This window comes from Corapipo altera, unplaced genomic scaffold (assembly GCF_003945725.1).
Source record: "Corapipo altera isolate COAL_440 unplaced genomic scaffold, ASM394572v1 1, whole genome shotgun sequence".
NCBI lineage: Eukaryota > Metazoa > Chordata > Aves > Passeriformes > Pipridae > Corapipo > Corapipo altera.
This window is the reverse complement of record NW_020884873.1, coordinates 24,275,530-24,298,648: the sequence shown is the minus strand read 5'-3', so window position 1 is coordinate 24,298,648 and position 23,119 is coordinate 24,275,530. Positions and strand designations below refer to the sequence as shown.

At 36.2% G+C, this 23,119-nt stretch overlaps 1 protein-coding gene across 2 annotated transcripts in view; it reads right to left on the bottom strand.

Annotated features, from left to right (window-relative positions):
- POC1B (POC1 centriolar protein B) overlaps positions 1-23,119 on the bottom strand; it is a 50,809-nt gene that overhangs the window by 1,742 nt on the left and 25,948 nt on the right. The window contains exon 10 of one of the 2 annotated variants that reach the window (XM_027659319.1): positions 21,096-21,296. The exons of the other annotated variant lie outside the window; for it this stretch is intronic. Within the exon in view, the coding sequence (XP_027515120.1) occupies positions 21,135-21,296 (162 nt within the window). The 3' untranslated portion in view covers positions 21,096-21,134. The remainder of the gene's footprint in view (positions 1-21,095; positions 21,297-23,119) is intronic. 2 annotated transcript variants of the gene reach the window in all.

Genomic DNA, 23,119 nt, shown 5'->3' with positions numbered 1-23,119 from the left:
AAACAAACATCTATTTACACATATATGCACACACACAAGGGCCTTCAGATTTGCTTTTTGTACAAGGTCCAATTCATAACACTTCAATTTGCTCTGACCTAAGAGAGAATTCCAGCTGTGATGGATGAGGCAATAAGGGTAATTTCAGCAGTCTTTAGGTACATATTTCAGGTACATATGATTGAGGAACTACATGCTGTACCACTCGTGTTTGAATTAAAGCTCAAATTAATATAATTGCTGAGGGGTGTCTTCTTCAAAAAGATAGGTTGACAAAGGAATTCACTCAGAGCAGTCATATGGATGAAAAATTCGTATGTGATTAGAAGATCACAAGGGTTCCTTCCAACTTCACAGTATGAAACCTTTGTTTAGTTTGAATTAACCTCTTACTTCAGCATAAAAGGTAGTTTTTAGTTGTTTATTCAGTGACATTACTTGTTGAGAAACTGATTCCTTCAGAAAATGGGAGAAGGAAACAACAGAAAAGACCCACACAATGTAAAGTTGAGAGAAATAACTTTGATGTATAAACATTGCTCCAGGGTGACAGAGCATGAACTTTCCAATCACTTTGGTTTTGTCTGTGCCTTGAAGTTCTTAATGGTATTTTTGAGTCATAAAAGATTAAATCATCACTAATTCATTAGAAGCTCCCTCACAACAACTTTACTTGATTTATTAATGACTTTCTGAGACTTCTTCGAAAACTTCTTCTACCTTCAGATAATTTTAGTTTATTTTTACACTGAAGTAAATTGAGGTAGTTAATATTTATTTCTAATTATATTACAAATATCCACATTTACAAAATAAACCTTTTAAATGCTTCTTCCCTCATCACTTTGGGCTTCCCTCAACAGATCCAGACTGCAACCATCACTTTGACAAGACTGGGACTCTCACCACCAGGGAGATCACAGGAAGAGGATCAACAGGATGATCAGAATCCATGGAGTGGTGATATTTTTTCTACTTAATCTGTCTCTCTGTCACTCTCTTTCTCTCCCTCAAATCTCTGTTTTCATCTCTTTCCATCTCTCTTTACCTCACATTTACTGTACTAAATAAAATCTGTACTATTGACTCTGGTATATGGTCTTGTTTGCACCTTAATTTGGGCAGAGACATCTCTCTAATAAGAACCTGATCATACCAATGTCAATGAGAAAAAGCAAAGCAAGAGACAAGTTGTACCCACCATCTACCTGGAATGGCTTTTTGTTCTACTTGCAGAGCACCAGAGCAAACCACAAATGCCACAAACAAGAGTTAGTAGAAGACCATGGGTCTAGGGTGGGGAACGGCTGAAAACAGAGACTGTGGTAAGAGGTAAAGAAGAGAGTCTTATCACCCTCTCTGGGTTAAAAGTTCCACTGCAGAGTTAAGTTCTGCAAGGACACATCTCAAGCCCCCAAGCAAGAACCCATGAAGTGCAGAGCATAGGGTTGATAGGGACAGGACTAGAGATACATCTACAAATACTTCAGACCTTAACTTACAACGCTACAAAACCACATGGAACCCTTCTCAAGGTTTGATAGCACCACGGTATTTTCTGGTATCACTTCCATTGATTTCAATATGAAGAAATAAACAGATAAAATAACAAGAAGATACCTCCAGTTTCCTTTCAGCTCTCCTTTCTGTGCTTAATAACTGATTTAGGCAAATGAACTAGGTATGTCAAATAATAAATGGTTGATGCAACTAATACTGAAATACATCAGTGATGTGCATTGACACTGGGTTGCATTAAAAAATAAAAAAGCGTGCTAGACATCAAACTACAGATTTCAAACATTAATCATCCAAGGTTGTTCCACAAAATGCTGGAATGGTTATAACATTTGCACTGGACTACAGAGAACTGGCCTTGTTAGTCCAAGTCTACTTAAACTCATGACTCATAGAGCAATGCCTTGTCAGCCAGGTTGTTGCCTTTTAAAAGCATGAAACTGTGGAAAAAAGGGTACTCTCTCCAGCCATGCTGTTCAAGTTTTGTCACTGGTCAACAGAAAGCTTTACTTCAATGGTTAGAATGCTCAGTCAGGAGCAAGTAAGTCCTGCTCTTGTGAGAGGGCTTTATATTTTATATACATAAGGGGATAAAATAAATAAAAACTCCATAGGAGAAAGGATATGAAACCAGAAGCTTCCCACTCCTAACTAGATGGTTTAATTACATCTTTCTCTCCAATACCATGAATTTAATTTTCTTCTCAATATGAAAAATTTTGTTATGTCAACTTCAAATTACTCCAAAGAGTTGTATACTGTGGAGTCACTTGTTAGCACAAAATGAAATAGAATACAACTGGCTTGATTTTTGGACAAGGTAGGCAGAGAATGAATTTCTGATTTAATTTTATTTTGCTTTAGCCCCTGTGTTGTGTGGGTAAGATCCAGGTTGGAAAACAAGTCTTCCCAGACACCAGTGTAAATAAACTCATTGTAAATAAACCTAGTATCATTTGTCTAACGTTAACAAAGCTACTTACAGGAATGTTTTGGGAAGTACATTCATTTTCTTGCCTTTGAATGATACAAGTAACTAATTATCACAGTCAAAACAGATGTAACTTGAAGTAAACTTCAACTGATACTCTCTGACTTTGCTTAAAGGCATTGTGCTTTGCAAATTCAGTGTACAAAGGATAATCTATCAATCTTCAAGTACTCAAAATTAATAAAAACAGCTTTAACATTCAATGGCACTTAAATTTAAAAATTGTTGATATTTGAAGTATTATGATTTAAAATTAATTTAAATGAATGGAGCAGGAGAGGAAAACAATTTGAGGTTATTAGACTGCCAAGTTCTAAAAACACTTCTACTCTGAGGCTGGTCTGTCTCAGTTTCTTTTCAAACAACATTGCTGCACTCATAATGAAAATAGAGATTTCAGCTTAAGCTCCCACAAAGTGATTACAAATTTTGCTCTTAAACCCAACCTAAACAGATTCTTCCAGCTCAAGGAGGAAAGCTGTCAATTCAGTAAACAGAGGAAATGCTAAGCTAGTAAAAATCTCACCAAACACTTTTTTCTTACAGTAAAATTGATCCAAAATTCAATGTATTGGACAAATAGGCTGTAAAAGAATGCTTTGTATCTTGGTAAACTGCCACTAACATTGCAAGTCAGAGTAGTAGAAAAGTCTTCTTGTAAAAGTCGTCTTGAGATTCTTCTGTTACATTCTCAAAGACTTATGAGCAGTATGCAACATGAAAATACTTACAGAAGTAAGACAAAGACCTTGATGTTTGTCAAAACTCAAAGTATCAAACACAGACAAGCAAATAATGAACTGAATTCTAAACTTTCAAAATTTGTAAGAGGGAAATGAAATGAGACCACTTCAAATTTTCAACTTATCTAACTTGTGTCCAAACAGAGTTCCTTTACATTTGGATACCAATCAGTTCACATCCAACACTTTCATTCAGCATAATATTTCATTTTTAAAAAGTTCTTTTTATAGAAAGTTTTTTCTATCCACAGCCTATTCACATGAAGTGTTTTAAGAACTAGATATTGCCTTTCTTTCAAATACCCCCCTTTACTTTAAATACTTTGAATACAATTCATAAACAACAATTCTATATGGTGCCAGCAATGTAGTAAAAAGTCTCATAATTCAAAAAAAATAAACTATTCTGAGAGACATCAGAACTATAGCTTATTTTGAGAGAATAAATTTTTATAAGGCAATCAATTTTAAATTGTTACTTCTGAGCAAAGCTAAGAAGAAAATTAAAATGTGCACAGTCTTTCCACTCACAGCCCGTTAGTAATAACATGAAATCACATTTGGGCAACTTCATGCAAGTTACAAATAAGGAGAAGGAACAGATTTAATAAATCAATAGGAAGTCATTACCATGACATTACCAGCGGATGTTCAGCAGAAAATTAAATTTAGCTTATAAATGATGTCACAAACAGCAAGTCATAATTGCTCATATTTGTTTTCTGTCAAGCAAAATAGCCAAAACTCTGTGGGTGGTACTTGATCAATTTGTGAAAAATCCTTACACATAACCTTATCACCTCTGCCTGTTCCCAAATGTTTTCCCATGAAACATTCACAGAGCAGATAGAAATAAACACTGCATCCCAGTCTCCCTTTGCTTCATGACGGTTAAGAATAGAATCTGAGTAAATTGCATCCATTTACATAAAGATGCCTGAGCAGTTTTATTTATAGAGATAAAAAATTCCCGCAAGTGAAAAAAAAAATAAAATAAAAGCCTCTGTCACTCAATTGGATATCAACAGTCTTCAATCTTGTAAGAGCTACAAATTTGGAAAATACAGACAACAGCTTCCAAAAGCATATCTAAATGATCTCATAATTAAGATGGGCTTATATGAAAAAGTGACATTGGTAAGCTTCCAAATGAATCACAAAAACTGGCGTGGTCTACTTTTTAAAAATAATCTTTTAAATTGTGAACACATGGTACATTTGTCTACCAATACTGAAACATTTCTGATACTGTGATTAAAACAACTAAAAACAATTAGTCATCAGTAGGGCATGAAGCTCAAATAGACCAAAGAGCAAAGGCATAACAGAGTAGTCTCCCACCTTATCAGACCTTGATTTCCTGTGTCTTTTGGTTATTAGAAATCATGGGAAGTTTCTCAGAAGTAATAGTACTATCATTATCACTGCTTTTTTCCTCCTCTTGTGAACCTCCCCTCGAGCAAAAATGGTTCACTGTGGATATGCTAAATTTAACTGTTCGGGATTTGGTTTTTTCTCTGTTTTTGCTTGTTTGTTTGTTTTATTGTTGTTTTTGTAGGCCATAATTATTCACAGATCACGTCTATGGCTCTGAAATTATTTTTTTCAGTCAATGAGTGGCTCACATAAAACAGAGTCTCTGGCCTATTAGGTTAACAGTAAATACATTAAACCACTATTTGTTTCATCAGTTCCCTGCTGAAGAAAACCTCCCTGTAGTTTCAGCTAATGACAGCACTCTTCATTTCTTCTCCTCTTGCATGCATATTAATCAGCACAGCAACAACCTGCCAGGTGCCAACTGTGGTTTTCTGCTCCTGCTATCTGATGAGGTAGTTCTGGTATCATTTATTTGTAAACTTTAATTGAAGTTTTGCATTCAAGCAGTAAAATACAGATAAACTACTTGGTGCATCTAAAACAAAGTTCTACTAAGCATTCCTAGCTTGAGCAGTCCTCTTTCAGAACTTGTAATATGGAATTTTGCACCTAATTAAAAGTCTTTCGTGTCATCTTATGCACCTGAGTCTTCTCCAGCTCTTAAAAGAATGCCTAAGTTAAACCCAAAAATTTAAAGCACTTACTGTAAGTGCATCACATCCAATCTGACTCGGAAATACCATGAGGCACCACTGAAGGTAGCACACCCTTCAGTTTAGAACCTGATCACCAGGAGTGGTATCAGGATACAAACTCACAGCCAACAAACCAAGCCAGACTATCAGATTGTAGTCTTTAGCAAAACAGGCATTTTCACCTAAAAGGGAATAGCACTTCAAGGCTTGAAAACAACAAATTCAGCCTGACGCTAACTGAATTTATAGAGGCCACAAGGCCAGTACAGTACAATGAAAACTAGTTGCTAACTTTGGTGGGGGTTTTTATATTATTATCTGTACAAAACTGACTGAAATCCTGATACACTTACAGTTATGGTCTGATTAATCAGATTTATTTATTTATTTCTATCAGGATTTAGCATTGCTGTGATGGCATGAAATAATAAACTCTTCTGTCCACAGGCATATCTCACGATATCCTGAAGTTTTATGCAAAGAAATTATATCATACTTTACAACAGTTCTTTCATACGTATAATGAGAAACTGGCTACATGGTTTTCTTACGTCAGTTTTTTCCCAGAGTGCTGCTCACAGTCTGAGAAAACACTGTAAAAGAGAGTACATTCAATGCACTTATCATTTTGCAAATCCACATATAAAGAATTTAGTACAGAACAAAAATATTTTCTCCATATTCCATTCATTTCAAGAAAACACAGAAAAAGAACCAAAAATAACCCTTGTTTGCTCCAAGTAATATGGAAAATATATCTATTTCCCTAATAAAAACTCACAGAAGTGCACAAATATTTGAGTGCATCCAGTTAGAAATAAATAATATTTCTGAAATTTTTTTCTAAACTCTCAGATCATCAGTAATAAGCTTTACTTAAAACTAGGTAATTTTCTCTTTTTAGTTTGCTCATTGATGTTAATTTCTACCAATAATACTTCCTTGCCTCAGTTTAAGCTTTTAGAAAAAACTAAAGATTTCCCCCCACAAAACAAGCAATACTACCAAAAAATTAATAATTGATAATTCAAAACAAAACAAAACCCAAACAAACAAACAAAAGACCCAAACCAAAGCATGTCATGAACATACAACACAAACTAGACAGATATCATTGGAGGTTCAATTGCCAAAGGTAAGAATCCCCTGCCAGGAAGTCAATTCTAAATTAACAGTTCAGTAAGACCATATTCAAACACCTTTGTAAATTATAAAATTTCTTGCACCAGAGGCACTAAAAAATAGCAATACAGCCTATGGAAAAAAAGCAAAGTAAGGTAATAAATTACTTTCAGTATATCTTCAGCCTCAGCAAGAAGCTTTGCAAAGCAAAGGACAAATAACATGAAACTATAGAAGCATTTCCACTACTTACAATTACAAAATAAAGTAGCCAGTTTTAATTTAGGCAAATTACTTTGGACTGCATATGTCCATACCCAAGGGAACATCTTATAGCTGAAATCAATGTGAAAGTTTCAAGTGATGGCTTCTTTTTACCCATATAGAGTCCTAATAAAAAATTATATTACACACTCTTCTTGAACTTCTTACCCATTCTAGGACAGGGAAAAGCTAAGGGAGGGCAGGAGGAATACTTGTAATAGAAGCTGGAAACATAATGAAACACTTACTAGAAATGAAGTAATGATAGAAAATTAAAAACTCCATTAAGGCAAGGCCTCCTTTCTACTACTATAAATAGAATATTTTGCTATATTTTATATTACAAATGTTAATAAATAAAAACAGAAGTAAAAACAAACAAAAAAACCAACAACAACAACAACAAAGAAACCCCACCACCTTAGGACTTTTCCAGTATGTTGGTAAACTCCCTATACTTCAAGTAGCAGATTGTGGAGGTTCACAGAGGGCATCGACTACATGGGAGGAAGGAGGTAGGGTTAACTTGAGAGTGTGAAGGAGGGTACAGCATCCTCACCAGGAACATATCTACTCAGAGAAATGACAGCCATTCTTCTGGATTGCTTGCTCATAACTCTTTTCTGTCCTCTTCCCCCACTTAAGAAACTGACTTAAAGTCTTTAGACCAATCACTAGCTAAATAAATCTAACTGAACTTTGCAAAGAAACAATACCTGGTAACAACACAATTTATTGTACAGAGTCTTCAATTATATATAAGGGACAGCTCTTCATCTATCTCATTCAAATGCCTGGCAAAGTCACCTAGTATATCCATACTCCAAATGATATTACAATGAAGTTCAACAAACCCGGAGGAAATTCTCATTCTTGAAGGTATGTTTACTCCTAAGAAAAAAATAGAACAAAATCACATACTTTATAATATTGATTTCTCCTAGATAAGTGTCTCATAGTTAATCTGTTGGGACAAAACTAACCTTGAAAAACTTATGCTGTATGTAAATTATAAGAGTTAAAGGAACATACTTCTGTCTTAAACCCCACCTCTCAATAAAGATGAACAAAAAGTTACTGAGGACAAAATCCTGAAGAGACAAGACACTTGCCAGGACAAGAAGAACTGAACAATGTGAGTAATATTCTCCCAAGCTGTGCAGAAAGCTGAGAAGGGCTGCAGTCCCTGCACTCCAGTCTGCACAGACCAGGGGTCTGGTGCTTCACAAAGGTGGGAGGCTGATGCTGGGTAGGCCCAGCCCAGAGCTGCCTGTGCTCCAGAGCCTCCCTCGATGCACTGACAGGTCCTACATCAGCAGAGCCCTCTGCTGTAGAAGGAGCACACAGGAGCTGTTCCCCAAACCATCCATAACTGTATACTCATATACGTACCTACACACAATTTACTTTCAAAGTTATAGGCAAAGCTAACAGAAAGTCCCTTCTGCCAGCACAGCTGCGCCTGTACCAATGGTTTCTGTCAGGATAACAAAGTCAGTGTTATAGTATGAATTTTCTTTTTTTTGGACTTCATAACAACATAACAAAAGTTTATTGCATAGACAAACCTAGATTGCCTCCTGTTAGGGGATGCTGTGAGCTGTGATCTGGCAGCTTTGACTTCCCTTCAGAGCCAGGCTAACAACAGGCAAGTATACTACTTGACCAGGTGGCTATCCTGCTAACAATACCATTGGTTTTTTATTCCTTTTGCTTCTATGGAGCAAACAATCTCCTCCAATTCAAATTATTTACAAGAAAATACCAAAGAATAAAAAGTATTAGAATTTAAGTTAGCAATCCAGCGTATTGGAGTCCAAAGTTAAATCCAACACCAGCACAACTGTTTGAAGACTTTGCCAAAGAAACAGATGCTACTATTAGGGAAAGAAAAAAAGAAAGCCCAATATTTCATAGCTTGGAACTGAAATCCCGTGACTACAGCCATGAATAAAATATTTTACTACATAATAGTCTGTAATAGAGTACTCTATGTAATACAGGAAACACTCAGCATTTGACCAAGGTTTTTGCTAATAAAGAGTTACACCTATAAGGGATGATGAAGGTTTCAAGAGGACATCAAATACTGTAATAATAGTGTCACAAAAAACTCCCATAAGGATAAAATGAAGCTTCAAAATTTTCACTGAAAAGTCAAATTTATTTACTTTTATCAGGCTTCATATAATACTTGGATAAAGTAGTAAAAGGCTACAATAAGCTATTTCAGTGCTCAGCATTAGTAATATGCTGAAGGTTTGGACAAGCTGTCCAATCTGTCCAGGTGAAAACAATACTCAGTGCTGCTGATCTTTGTTCAGAGCTGGGATTTTTAAAAATTGCTTTAATAGCATCAGCATAACTTTGTACTTAAGTCAGTTGAGTTTTACAATTTACTGTGACAGGAATCAAACTAGGGAACTGTAGAAACTGAGAAATTTGAGAATTGCATACAAATAGCCAAGAAATGTTACCTTCAGAGTGGTCTGATATGCCTGTTACACTCTTGAAAAATAATTTATTTTAATTAGCATTCTATTACAAACTTCAGTCAAAATACACACATAATTCAGCACCAATTAAAATGCTAAATGTGTTGGCACATAAGACTGGTAGATAGGTTCTGCCTGGCTGTATTAAATAAGGAATTCAACAACGATAAAAATTACAGTTAAAGCATTAAGGTTGCCAATTTTGAAATGGTTCATAATTTTCTCCCCCTGTTGCGCTGTGACAGTTGGAACTTTGAGGAAACCAAAATAAACATCTTACTGATTTAGGAATATGATCTGTATTTCTGCCAGTCCATTAAAATCAGAATTATATATAAAAAAATAAAAAACTAAAAACCTCTCTGTGATTAGCTGAGAGAGAGTTTCATTGCTCAAGCTACCAGGATCTAAAGATTTATATTCTCTCTGACACCTGATATTTGTATTTTAGCCAATTTCTTCTTACCTCAAGTGACAAATATTAACAAACCACTGGAGGTGACTAACTGTCAGCATGGGATAAATGGCAACACCGCTCTGATGGAATTTGGGTGGTCAGGGCAGGAGGAAAGACAGGGATGGTGGCTGACTCAGAGTTACAATTTCAAGAACATTTGGTATTCTTAAATTTCACAGGAACACACTAGTAGAAGAGGTCTTGATCACTGAATCTGATCCTCAGGGACAAAGAGGAATTTGCATCTACACCATTCTCATTGAACAAGCTCTTATTTTGGAACTGACAACACCTCCCATGGTGAATTTCTTCTATTATTGTTTAAATTTTAATGACAAATGTCCACAAATACAGACAAAACCTAGTTTATACAGATTATGTTCTAGTCAAGTGAAAGGATAAAACCTTCCCATTTATGCATCAACAGATGCTCTTAATATCACAGTGATTGCATCTACAATCCTGTTGACTTTTGTTAAAATAAATATGGATAGATAGATAAATAACAGAAGTAGTCAGCTAAAATGTTAGTCTTTGTTCTTCATTTCTGCAAATTATGCTGGGAGAAAATCCCTTTTTCCCTTAGTTTTTTATGTGAGAACATCTTCATATTGTTAGTGATGTGATACAACTGGTTGTTTTGCAGTCAGCTTTCATTCCTGTCAACCCAAAAGAAGGTGGTGAGGGGGAAATCTAGTACAAAATCCTGCCTCTCTCAGCAGCAAAGTGTTACAAGGCCAACAACTTGAGGAAGCCCTGTCTCGTGATTCTTTTAGAATTCCTTTGCCACTGAGCTGCAGAGCAGCAGTTGGCGAACACAGCTGAAGGAGAACAACCTGGTCTAGTGTCCAATAACAATTCAAAACTTCATGTTCCAGATCCAATTGCTGTCACACCTTTTTACTCTTTCTTGAAACAAGAGAAAACTCCACTTACATGTTCCATTCTCTTTACTGATACTTATGTGACCAGAAAAGCTGAGGTACAAGCAGACATATAACTCAAAATATACAAGAGCGATGCTTGCTCCTTCATTCAGCAAGGTGCAGTACCTCTTGCACAGAAGAGGTTCTGCAGAAAAGGTTCACTGTGGACTGCCACATCTCTCTATTTAATGTAGAAAAGTAGAAAATAATAATGTAATTTATGACTTTTAAAAAATAGAGCATAACGTCTCATAGGGCAGTAAAAAAAGGATATATACACAAAGAAATATCTCCTTAGACTATAAGGCTATACATAAAAGGTTATATATTATTTTTATATGTATTATATATATATATCTAAATTTTTTCTATGTGTGTAATAAATTACAGCTCTGTCCCCTATAATATGAAAAGTTCACAAACTCTCTCTCTGTGTATATATATATATATATAAGGAAAATGGAAAACACTAAATAAAGGGTTTGCCACTTGAAGATAAATACTAAATTTCACTGGTCACAGTGCATTACTTTAGTAATATATCCATCCAGATGTAACTCTTCTGCATACATTCCATATTTAATTATGTTTTCTGCTACATTATTAGTACTTGTGGTCTGTTTGGCATTTTTTTGTTTGTTTTTAACAGCCACACAAAACATTGATTAACATTAGTATCCTCCATGTATTCAAAATGGGAAACATATGACAACACACACACACACACACATATATGTAAATATATATATATATCTATACTAAGTCATTGTTTAACTTATCTTCCTATTGGTCTAGCATACAAAACATGTCTTGGAATTCTATTTGTATTAGTGACATCCAAATCAAAACCATCACAATCTAAAACAACATTCAGTATCAATTGTCTTTATATAGGTCTATTAATTCAGCATATTCATGTATGAATGCTGTATGAAAGTCCTGACCAAAAAAACAAACGAATCTGCATCGCCAGCTATTTCTTTTTGATGTCAAGGAACATGGGTTAACGTGACTAATCACACTGGCAGACCAAACCAGGAGCATCAGTGTGTTACACAGACAGGACTGAAAGCCACAGTACATATACAACTTGGAGCTGAAGCACAAGGGTAGAACTTGCTCATGTCATTGTATCTAAATAAACTACCACATGTCCACCTTGTGGAAAGTCCTCTGGTTAGACTGGGACAAAGAGAAACAAGAAACTTTTATTCTATTCCTGCTTGCCATTTCTTTGGCATTGAGGTCTGAGCAGCAGAACAGAAATTTTAAGATTCTTAAAATTCACCATGAATTTCAAACTAAAGTCCTCCTGCTTTGTAATGATGATTAAAGTTGCAGTCTCTCTACATCTTTTATGTTCTTAGAAAAAAACTCCCTTATTCCTGTTAATATTATGATCTTTTTAAACTTCTGAAAGGAACATTACTTTGGTATTTTATTGCAGCAGCCTGGTGATAGCAAGAATCCATGGAACTGTGTGTCCATGCAAGGTACAAGAGGATGTATTATTTCCCATACTCTAGTGAAAACTCTCTAGAGAAGGTTCTCCCAGTCTTCTACGTCCCTGCATCTTAAGGAAAATAACTGATAATAATAATGGACAACACTAATATAAGTATTTTCTAGAGATCAATCAAGCTAAGTGTGTAACGCTTACAGATAAGATACTCCTGCTAAGGACGGCAGCTAAGATTTCAAAATATGCTTGTGCACCCCTGTGCTCATGCCCACAGGGCACTTTGTTGGAAAGAAAAGCACGTTTCTCTAAAGAGCTTGGTTGCATGGGTTATGGTTGGATAAGAGATATAACCGAATTGAAAGAAAGATATGTACGGATATAAATAATAAATACTTCACTAAAGTTTAATGAAGTCATTAACGAAACACTGCATTAAGTACTATCCGCTAGGGTACAGGTAAGAAATATAAACCCAGCTATGCTAAAAGACCTATAAAACAGAATATCATACTGTTACGTCCCCTTTGTCAATTCATTTCACTAAGGCTGACTGTACTTACAACAGCACAGAAGAGCTAAATGACAAATGATCAACTGTACAGTATCAGTGGTGAGAGACAGTGGTCTAGACAAGATGTGGAGATGCCACACTCAGTGGGATATGGAAGAATATACAACCTGACGCAGTGCTGCACTCCATACTTGATGTGAAAACGACAGTAAAACGGAAGCAGTTGGCACTATAATCCCAGATCAACAGCTGGCATTCCAGTCCTAAATGTCAAATTCCTGTTGGGGATTTAGAGACTTCACAGATAAAATCTACTGTTGCTTTTTCAACTGTAAAAGGTAGAATAATACAAATGACCATAAATTAGAAGTGATGAAACACAGCTGGTTTGGATAATTGAAGGTCTTAGCAAAAACTCCATAGTCCTTAGAATTAGGAGCAATAAAAAGGACATTTTAGCTCACTTTCTTAAGGAAACAATGCTGAGGCTATCATTTCTGTCTGCTTGTCCCCAGACCTCACTTACAGGTTTTGAACTTGTTGCAGATGTAAGAGGGTCTGGTGGAGGAAGAGAAATCCTAGAGGGAGCTGATTTCACATAAGGTCCCCGAGAACAGACTGCTGGCTAAAGGAGAGAAATCAGTAAGTAACGCCACGGGGAGAAAGGCTCTGGCGTAAGTTTGCACGCTATTGGAGACCAGAGATTGCATGAGAGAAATAGAACTTATAATTACTTCAAAGTCAGAGAAAAGTTTCAAATAAAACCTTACAGTCAGCTATGAAACAGATTTATAGGAAGCAAGGTAAACACAATTTCTATAACTCAAGGATTTTTTGTACTTTACAAATACCAGAAACAAAAGAAGCCCCAACAATGGCATACTTATTAGCTAGAGGCATTAAAGAAACATGCATAATTTTTTTACAGTGGTTAATGAAGTATTTTTATCTTCCATTTCAGAAGATAATAAATGTTGCAATTGTATTTCTGGCAAAGTACTTTCTATTCCAACTGTAGAAAAATACTATTAAACAATTTACACTGTATGTAAATACTTTTATATCCTGGATTACGCAGTTTGAACTCAATGGCTTTGAAATAACAAGTCAGGTAATGATACTGATTTTTAATACATCCTGTAAAAATGGAGAAAATACCAGGGTAGTGGGGAAGCTGAAATTCCATCAGTAATCAGAAAGGATAAACAGGATAATTGTGTGGTCACAGGTCAGAGTCACGTTGAGAACTGTGTCAGGGAAAAAAACCTGAAAAGTTGATTTGGGACACATATAGCAAGTATTTAAGGCCTAATGTCGAACAAGTCAGTATGGTTCGAGGAAAAAAAAATAAAAAGAAATTGTCTGTCAAACTGAAGACCTCTCTAGTGAAATATTTAGAAAACTGTTTCTGAAAAAAGTACCTTTTTTTTTTAAATCCATAATATGCATGCTATAATTTTGTTAACACATCTTAGGTTTTAATGTAGTATGAAGTCAATTATCTAGCTAGTGTTTCTTTAAAAATAGTTAAATCAGAAACTAACTGCAGAATTATGCTGGCTTTAGTGATTCCACTGATATCTGGTCTTGTTTTAGTGCCATAGAAAACATATCAGCAATCTGGAAAATCAAGTTTACAGGCAACACAAAAAGGCATCCTGAAAACCACTGACACAGTCAGGGTTACTTGGCAATCTGACTTCATTCAGCTGTCAAAATGCAACCTGATGTACTCATAGAAGACATCAGAGAAGAAGACACTACAGAGTAACACGCTATAAAAAGCAGAGGTGTTGAAAATATCTGCAATTACATAATATATAACTGAGCAAAATGATAAAACTTTGATGTGATCAGGTTATTGAGTGAAGAATTACAGTACCTTCTTATATGCAACTAGCTGAAACTACTAAGCAAATAGTACTGAACTGTTCCACTACACTAGTAAAAATTGCAAGTATGGACACCGAATTCCTGTCCTGTGAGTTATGTAAGAAATGAGGAAACACCTATAAGAATGAAACATGTCTTGGAAGAGTAATCTTTTCAGTGAGGAACATTTGATGTTGGTTTATCTTAGAACTGGTTAAGAATAAAATAATTCTTTTAAATCTCCATGGTAAGATTTGTATTTCTTTACAAATAATACGCAATAGTTAACTTGGAGTTGCACCACTATGCCTTTGGGTGAAGTATCTGACATGCAGTGTGGAACTTGCATCTTGGCGCTCAGGAAGTACAATCTCCATGCAGCTAGAACATGCCAGAAGATAGCATCTCTCTATCCCTACCTCCCTTCTTCACACCAACCCAAACTGCTACAACCAGAGTACCATACTGTGAGGGCATACAGAGAAAAAAAGAACAAAATCCAAATCAACCAACCAGCTTTTCAGAACAGTAATGCCATGTATCTTCACTGGTGGTGTCAGAGAGCTTCTCTTCTTTCTTTTTCCCCAAATGCTATTTATTGCAAAATGCATAAGGGCAATAGAATTCAGTGTCTCTTCCAGAAGACCCTAAGCACTAACCATAGACTGTTTCTCATTTGCTTTCCTCTGATGTCATATACTTTCAATTTTTACTTTACAATGCTTCTAATTCATGCAAAAGAATGGAGCTGCCTCCATTCAGCCTCTGCCTCTGATACCTGCTGTTAAGGTTACAGCCATGCAGACAGAAGAAAGCAAGCTGAATCCTCCTAGGCTGAAAAAACTCAAAACTGAATACAACACAACTACTGCCTGAACAAAAGGAAGTCATTACTACCACCTCATTTGTTCATATTTTTTCCATTGCATCTTAAGGAAGATGATGTTCAGCTGTGTCAAGCCTGTAACGCACCTGTATGTGTTACTGCACAATCACGCCGGATACGTGGCTCCACAGACATCATCCAATTCGGTCGGGTTACAGCCAGCGCTAATCTTCTCCTTAATCTCTAAATAATTTTTTCTCATTATTTCCTTTGTGCGCATATTCATGTTCAGATAGCTGAGCAGACCAGGGAATTGACTTGGATGGAATTAACCAAATACAGTTGTTAAGTTAAAATGACTTTAGCATTGTCCTACTTAATTTCTGACCCCAAAAGTGTTTTCATGGAAGATGCAAGCCAACATACTTCTAGAGTTTTTCTATATCAAACACCTATCTGATGAAGGAACATTTTTGCCCTTGTTGCTGAATTTTATTTGAAAAGTCTCAGTCTCTCAGTCCTATGTAATTTTTGAATCTGACTCAGTGTTTCCATTATCTCACATCAAGCAAGTAACTACCTTTCTTACTGCAAACTAGATTGTAATGCAGCATGGCTTCAAAGAGAGACGTGTTGTATTGGAACAACTGATATATTTGGAAAACACTCAAACAAGCTTTTAGGCAGAAAGCACCCTCTGGGTTTAGATATTACTGTACTCTAAGTGATAAACAGAATCTGCTAGCACTTGTTCAAGCATTGTCATTTAGGAAAAAATAAGAAAATATTTAACCAGTATTAAAGTGCTTGTTTTTGTAAAAAACTTGCATTAATAATTTTGAATAACACATGGGTTTTACATATATATAAATTTCATTTTATAGTCAAGTTTCTACCACATAGTTGCAAGCATGCTGTGCTCAACTTAGACTCCAGCAGCATTTAAGAACAAAGGATAATTCAAGGGCAGTAGTTTAGCTTTAATATCTTGTTTTCTGACATACTTCATCTGTAGCTCAGCTTTACTATGCTTTATTTCTTTATTATAAAGAAAAATAAAACCTTGAACCTTCTCTAAAAAAGTCATGCATTATGAACTAAACTAAGCATTACCTTGTTTCTTAGTAATACAAAATGTGCAATCTTGGAATTATTAAAGTCCTATGAACACTAAAAGTTCAAAACTTAACTTGTGTTACTGCATGAAAAAAAATTAAAACAGGTGCTTACAGGGTAACAGAGCTACTGAATTATTTCATTAACTTCCATTATGCTAAATGACTCAAAAATGGCATTTAGATCAGTACTAAATCATCATCTTGGTCAGCAGGAAACTTGTTACAGACTGACAATCCAAGTGACAGAAACGCTTTTTCACAAGTGCTAGAGTAGTAATTTCCTGTGTGAAAGGCTTGTTGCTGTTCCTGCATTCCTCAGGGGACACTTCTTCTCAGAGGATGTTACTCTTCCCCAGGAAGAGGAAGGAACCAGTTGTTATTGGATGTGTGGGCTGATAGCTGTTGGGCATTTTCTGCATGCCGCAGAATCAGCTGTGAGAACCACGAATACAGCTTAGATTTCCAGTCGGAGGAGAACACTGCTTGAGCAGACAAGGTCAGAATGTACACATAAAGTATCTCAGGAAACTGAAAGAGAAATAACACCTGAAACTTCCATCTCTTTAGTTCCCAGAAATGTGCTAATGTACTAAAAGAACAATATACAGACATGGATCAATCTGAAAAGCATTCCTGAAGCACTGCACTGTTGTCATGAGTAAGATCCTATATGAAGTAAAATTTTGCAAGCTCTGAAAAGGCAGTTACCTCACAAAAACTGTGTGTGTGTGTGTGTAATTTTTTCCTGTTAGGTTCCTCTCCTCAACTTCCTGTTCTATAGCAACCTAAGCTGTCTCCGTATGCGCTGTGACATTTTTACAGGGAGGGTCACCAGTAGCTAGTCCATGCCTATTCCAGTATCACCGAATTCAGGGTCACATTCCACTGGCTTTTTCTTAAGTTACAGCGATAATATATTATTCTAACTGCTTATTTCCAAAGTTCATTAAAAAACCAATCCAGCAACTATTTGATTCTAAAATTATTAGAGAGACAGAACAGTGACATACAAAAAACCAGTACAATCTTATAAGGTACATTTCATCAAGAAAGCAGGCTAAAAATAGTATAGGAAATATTCTTGCACTCTCTAGTGCCCAAATTCAGAATTCAGTCTCCAACGAAAACTTGACTTTCTCTCAAGCTCCAGTTCACTCAGAGAATATAATGAAGCCTATTAAGGAACATCAGGATATGTATTATTAGTTAATTATGTAGAGGCACAACATATTTCCTGCTCTCTCCTTGTAAACCAGCAATTACATGCTGTGTTGGAATAGCATCACTGCAAAATGCAAGGACCATTTGGATCATGCTCCTCTTTTATTACGTATGTTGAGTTCACCTTCAAGTATTTGATCTTTAAGCTTTATTTGATGTTAGTGGTATCAAAGATTGCTTTTAAGATTAAGTAAACAAATCTTTTTAAAAATGCCTGTGCCTCTACAGTGGCTCAAAATGCAAGTTCAGAAGTTCACTGTTCAACATACAAAACACTTCGTCTTTTTGGCACTTATGACAGAAGATGAGTCATTTTGTTCACATACACCATACCTTTTTTGGAAGGCTCTTTGCTGGGCAACAGATAAAGCTGAGCTGTCTCTACTGCCTCATGGTTGTTCCAGACGGATTAGGTGTAGCCTTTGGGAGGAATGGGAGACTTCTCTTCCCTGAGAGCAGCTGAACATGTTCAGCTGCACAGCTGTGGGGAGCAGGCAGCCTATCCTCCCCCACCAGTCCCACACACTGTACCTGCGTAGCACGCAAAGAGTAGAAAGGTCTGTCTAGAGTGTGCTGTAAGCCAAGATGACACTAAAAATTGCCTGTCTAAAAGCAAGATGGGACAGAGAGAAAGATTCATTTGGAAAGACACAAAAGCACAATTCTTATTTTTATTCTGCTGCACCAAATACTTCTGAGTTCCTCTATTTACAGTATTTATTCTATGTTTGTATAAGACTTCAAATGAAAGATTCAGAGCTGGTTTGAGAGTTTTCTGGTATGCTCATCTATGGAGAAGGTGCAGACCACTTGACCTCAAAACTTAGGAAACAGTGTGAAAAGATCCTGTTTCTCCAAATTTCATTCTGTTTTGTGATTGGGAGTTCAGGGAGGTGACAGTTTGTTCAAATATAGATTTACCGGTAACCAGAAGAATGGCAGCATATGAAAAAAATCCACAGCTATTAAGGTAGTGGCCTTTCTTATTTCTTTCTCTGGGAGCAAGGAACGTAAGGTGATGGAAGAGGCTGGGAACTGTCAATTTTTATCAAAGCCCCTTTGCCGCTGGGATCAATCCTCAATGCAGAGCTCATTCTAATTGGCAATTGAGTTCTGGATAAGGAACAAAACCAGGACATTTCTCTTTTTCTTCAATGGGAATGATTCCAGTCACCCTTTCAAAGGGAACAGTGCTGGAATTTTTCTTATGTAGAGAAAAATGTATGAATATTATGCAACTATCAGAGTTTACGTGAAAGGTTAAATGTCTGAGGTCCCAAGAAAACTTGATATCCATGGACTACAGAAAGCTGTTGGGCTTTCGGATGAACTATAGCAAGTAGTAAAGGCATCTACTCTGCACTGTGAAGTGACATATGGGTTTTGTTCTACTGGCTGTTCCCTTCTGAACTGGATTTGGGAGGAGACGATTTATGCATAAAATTGCTATTATTTCCTTTCTTCCTTTTCTCCTCCTCTTAATCTCACTGAAGACAGTTGGTGTTTATTTCCATGTAAGTCTGAAGCCAGGAAAGGATGTAAATCAGAATAAATTTGACATTGTATAATAAGGAGAATATTCAGCATTTTTAGCTTTTAAAAAATAGCATTTAAAATATAATTTCTATTGTCATCCTCTCCTACAGGATTCTGGAGTTGTCATGCAAGGAAGAGACATGCAATAAGTCATGCAATAAGTCATGCAAGGAAGAGACATTACTCCAAGATCTTTTCAAAGTAAGTTTCCATGAGGCAGAACAGTTAACTAAGTCTTCATGTATACAGAAATGGAAGAATAGATGCAAATTTTGCATTGATAATTGCTGTCTTTCCAAATATAGAGGGTATCTTTTAGGTTGTGGGGTTCTGTATTTAAAATAAACACAGAGAACAGTGTGTCAAAAAAACACTAAACCTGGAAATATATACTGCAAAAGCAACATGTACAGGACAAATGGAGAGTACAGATACTTCTACTTTTTGCATCAAGACACCTACTACAAATACAGTATATATAAATCTTTTATTCTAAAATTTGGTATGTTCTTTTTGATCCAAACAGAAACAATCCTTATCTTTCTTCACTCAGTAATTAATCCAGTCTTAACTTTGTAGAAGTTGTACTGTAAACAAAAAATAAGCATGTCATGTTTTCAGTGTTAAATAGCACTGGAAGAGAAAGAACAGCAAACATCTCCCAGCCAGCGCAGACATTCTGACTTCCAGATTACAGTACATTGCTTTGCTTCCTCCAAATCCTGTTTACATGATCAAGGTCAGGGGATGGAACATTAAAGAGCCTCTACAGTGACTTCCTGCTGCTGTCAGTAAAAACTACAGAGACACCATCAACTTTCCCTTGTTCCCAACAGCTTATCAGGGACTGGAGGTTACCAATGTATTGCCTTACAGAATTGAAAAAACCCAAACTCCCTCAAGACTAAAACTAAAATTGGAGGAGGAAACAGCCCCAAAGGGAAAGAAAACTTCCAATTTTTCCTTTTCAATGGCTCAGAAATTAAGCTTAAGTTGCTTGAAACACAAAGAAGGGGTGGGAGAGAGACAGTAATGCTTTCAGTCTTCAATGAAACAGAAAGGAGAAAGAAACACCACCCCCAGCCCCCAAACCTTGACTCCAGTTCAGTGAACATTTTCAGAGTGCAAAAGGCTAGAATACACATGATTTCTAGTAACTGCAACATATTAAGAGTCTTACCATAGGAGAAGTCAGGGCATTGCACAAATACTAGTTACCTAAGCATCCATGGCTCATTTTTACACTGGTTTCAGGAATACACAGGAGAAGTGAATAATTGAATCATCAAATTCAAAGCTATTTCCTAACCATAATAATATACAGGAGGTTCTTAATGCTTTTGTAATTGTAGCCCAAAAGAAAGCAACTCCATATGAAGATCACACTGAAGTTTTTCCACTGACACAACGACCACATTCCCTTCACTAAGTTTAAAAAGGCATTTGCATCAGTGTAAATCTGAGATGAAAAAAGGTTTTTTCATCATGTTCAGAAAGATTTGGCCTTAGAACTAATCTAGAACACAAGCTGAAAATATAAGCTGTTTACAATTCAGGTAGTTCAATAATTTAATTGTTTTCTAGCAAAATCTCTATGAGAACATTCGTATCTGCATATCTTAGTTTAATCTTTGAAGCAAGAAAATACAACTAAATTTAAAAAAACATGTAAGCAGGCATATCAAGTGGGGAAGCTGTGATGAATTGTTGGTTTTGATGAAGCAAGAAATTAAAATTCCTTAAAAAGAGGAGGAGGAGTGGGAGGAAGAGATAATACCAGTAATTTCTTCATACAGCTACAGCTCAAAAATATAAATGGACTGCTAAGAAAATATCTAAACATATATTTTAAATTCATAATAAAGAATCAAAAGTGTTAAATTTTTAAATACTTGTTTTACAAGTCTTCTCCAGGCGGACTATTGTAAAGAATAGATGACAGCGATACTTCACTGCACCTTAAATGTATGGAGTTGTGTGTCCTGTTTCGGTCTTCTTCATCCCAGATAGACATTGTCATCCTGGAGCAAGTCCAGTGGAGGGTGAACAAGATGGTGAAGGGGCTGGAACACACGATATACAAGCAGAGGCAGATAACCAGGTTTGTTCAACCTCAAGGAAGAAAGGATACATGGAGATCTTCCTGCCATCCCAAATATCTAATGGGTGGATAGAAAGAAGACAGATATAGATACTTATTAGAGGACCACTGTGAATTACAGGTAACAGACATGTTGGAAAATAGGATATTCTAGCTATATATTATGAAAAAAAAATATTGTCATCAATCAAACACTAGAGCAAGCTGCCCAGAAAGATGGTGGAATCTCCATTCTTGCACATTATTAACATATGAACCGGACAAGGTTTTTAAGAACTTGATCCAAGTTGGCCTTGCTTTAAGGGAAAGGTTAGATGAAAGGACTCCAGGCATCCCTCTCAATCTATACTACTCTATCATTTTCATTAATAAATCCTTACTGAAGGGAAGAAAAGTAATACCTTTTTGCTCTGTCACAAGTCATCTTAGGGGAAGTAATAGCATATTTCCCATAAAGCGGTAGGACAGGACATAATTCCAGCTGAAGAAAAGATTCTCAATAAGAAGAGCACTTTCTCTTATTTCCTGGATTGAGACGTATGGACATTTGCCTGCTTACTGGCAGAAATTTTGATAGCTATTCAATGAAACATTGCAAGGTTTTGCATAGGCTTCCAATCTTCCTGAAGACATCTCGGGGAGCTCAACAAAGAACTTACAAAAGCTTCAATGTCGTTACTTGTTCAAGAGAAACTGGGAGTCTTTAAATACTTCGAGACTATGATCTAATAAAGATTGTCTCTCTCTTCTTCAGTAGAAAAATTAAGTATGTTGATTAGCTACTTCCAGTGGTCTAGAGACTTGCTAATTTATTTTTAAAATCCTGCTGCATTACATGCATGATAAATACATTGAACAAGAACCCCTAAAGATATCTAAGTGTAGAGTGCCTTTTTCTCACTGCAAATATCAGAAGAGCAAAAGAACTCCTTAAGCTAGAGCAAAACACTTCAAAAAGAATAAGTAGGTATAGACAGAACATTTATAAATTAACCTGTCAACCTGATCAAAGGCTTTTAGTCATTTGAACAGTGTTCTTCTAGTAGAAGTAGGACCAAAAAGCCATAAACAGCTTTAAAATGGGTCTTGGCATGTTTGCTGGGAAAAAAAACCCTGCAGAATGATTGCCTTTGATAATCAGTAGAAAAAGAGCAACCCACTGGGGTTGAAATCAGAGAGAGGCATGAATTAGGGAAGATGATGAATTAGACTACTGTCTGGCAACCTCAAGTTAGAGAAGGATTAAAAAAATACACAAATAATGCACAAAAGCTATATCATTCAAGTGAGGACAAACTGTATCAAGAGGAAATCTGACAGTGAAGGTGTGATTGGATGAAATCCAGCATCTGTCCTTCCCCCTTGTTTCTTATGAAGAACATATCAAGCCTCTATAGATGGGGCCTCCATACATAAGAAAAATTGAACCAGCTTGAGATGAAAAGGTCCAAGTCACTGAGATTCGGAACCCTTTAGAAACAAGACACAGAGGTCTAGATGGCTGGTCTGGTTAAGAAACAGGTGATTATTCCACAAACAGTAGACACTGGTAATGCAGCAGACAGACATTGGACAGAAAGATGACACTAAAAGATGAGTTGGCATTAAAAAGCAGGGAGGACCAGGTAGGTTGGCAAAGTTGGAGAAAGTGTTAATGACTATGGGAGAGGAAGGATACTAGTGACAAGGAAAACATGCAAATGATTCCTGAATTTGTGTCAATAGTGGCGTGGAACAGGACAGTTGTCTTTAAGGCTGCAGTCCATGTAACAAAGACTCAGAAATGTTTCTAGATGGAAAAAGATGCAGAGGGTGATGTTGAAATGAAGAAAGGTGAGAATCAATGATGAACAGTAGATTAAGATATTGGGAAAAAAAAAA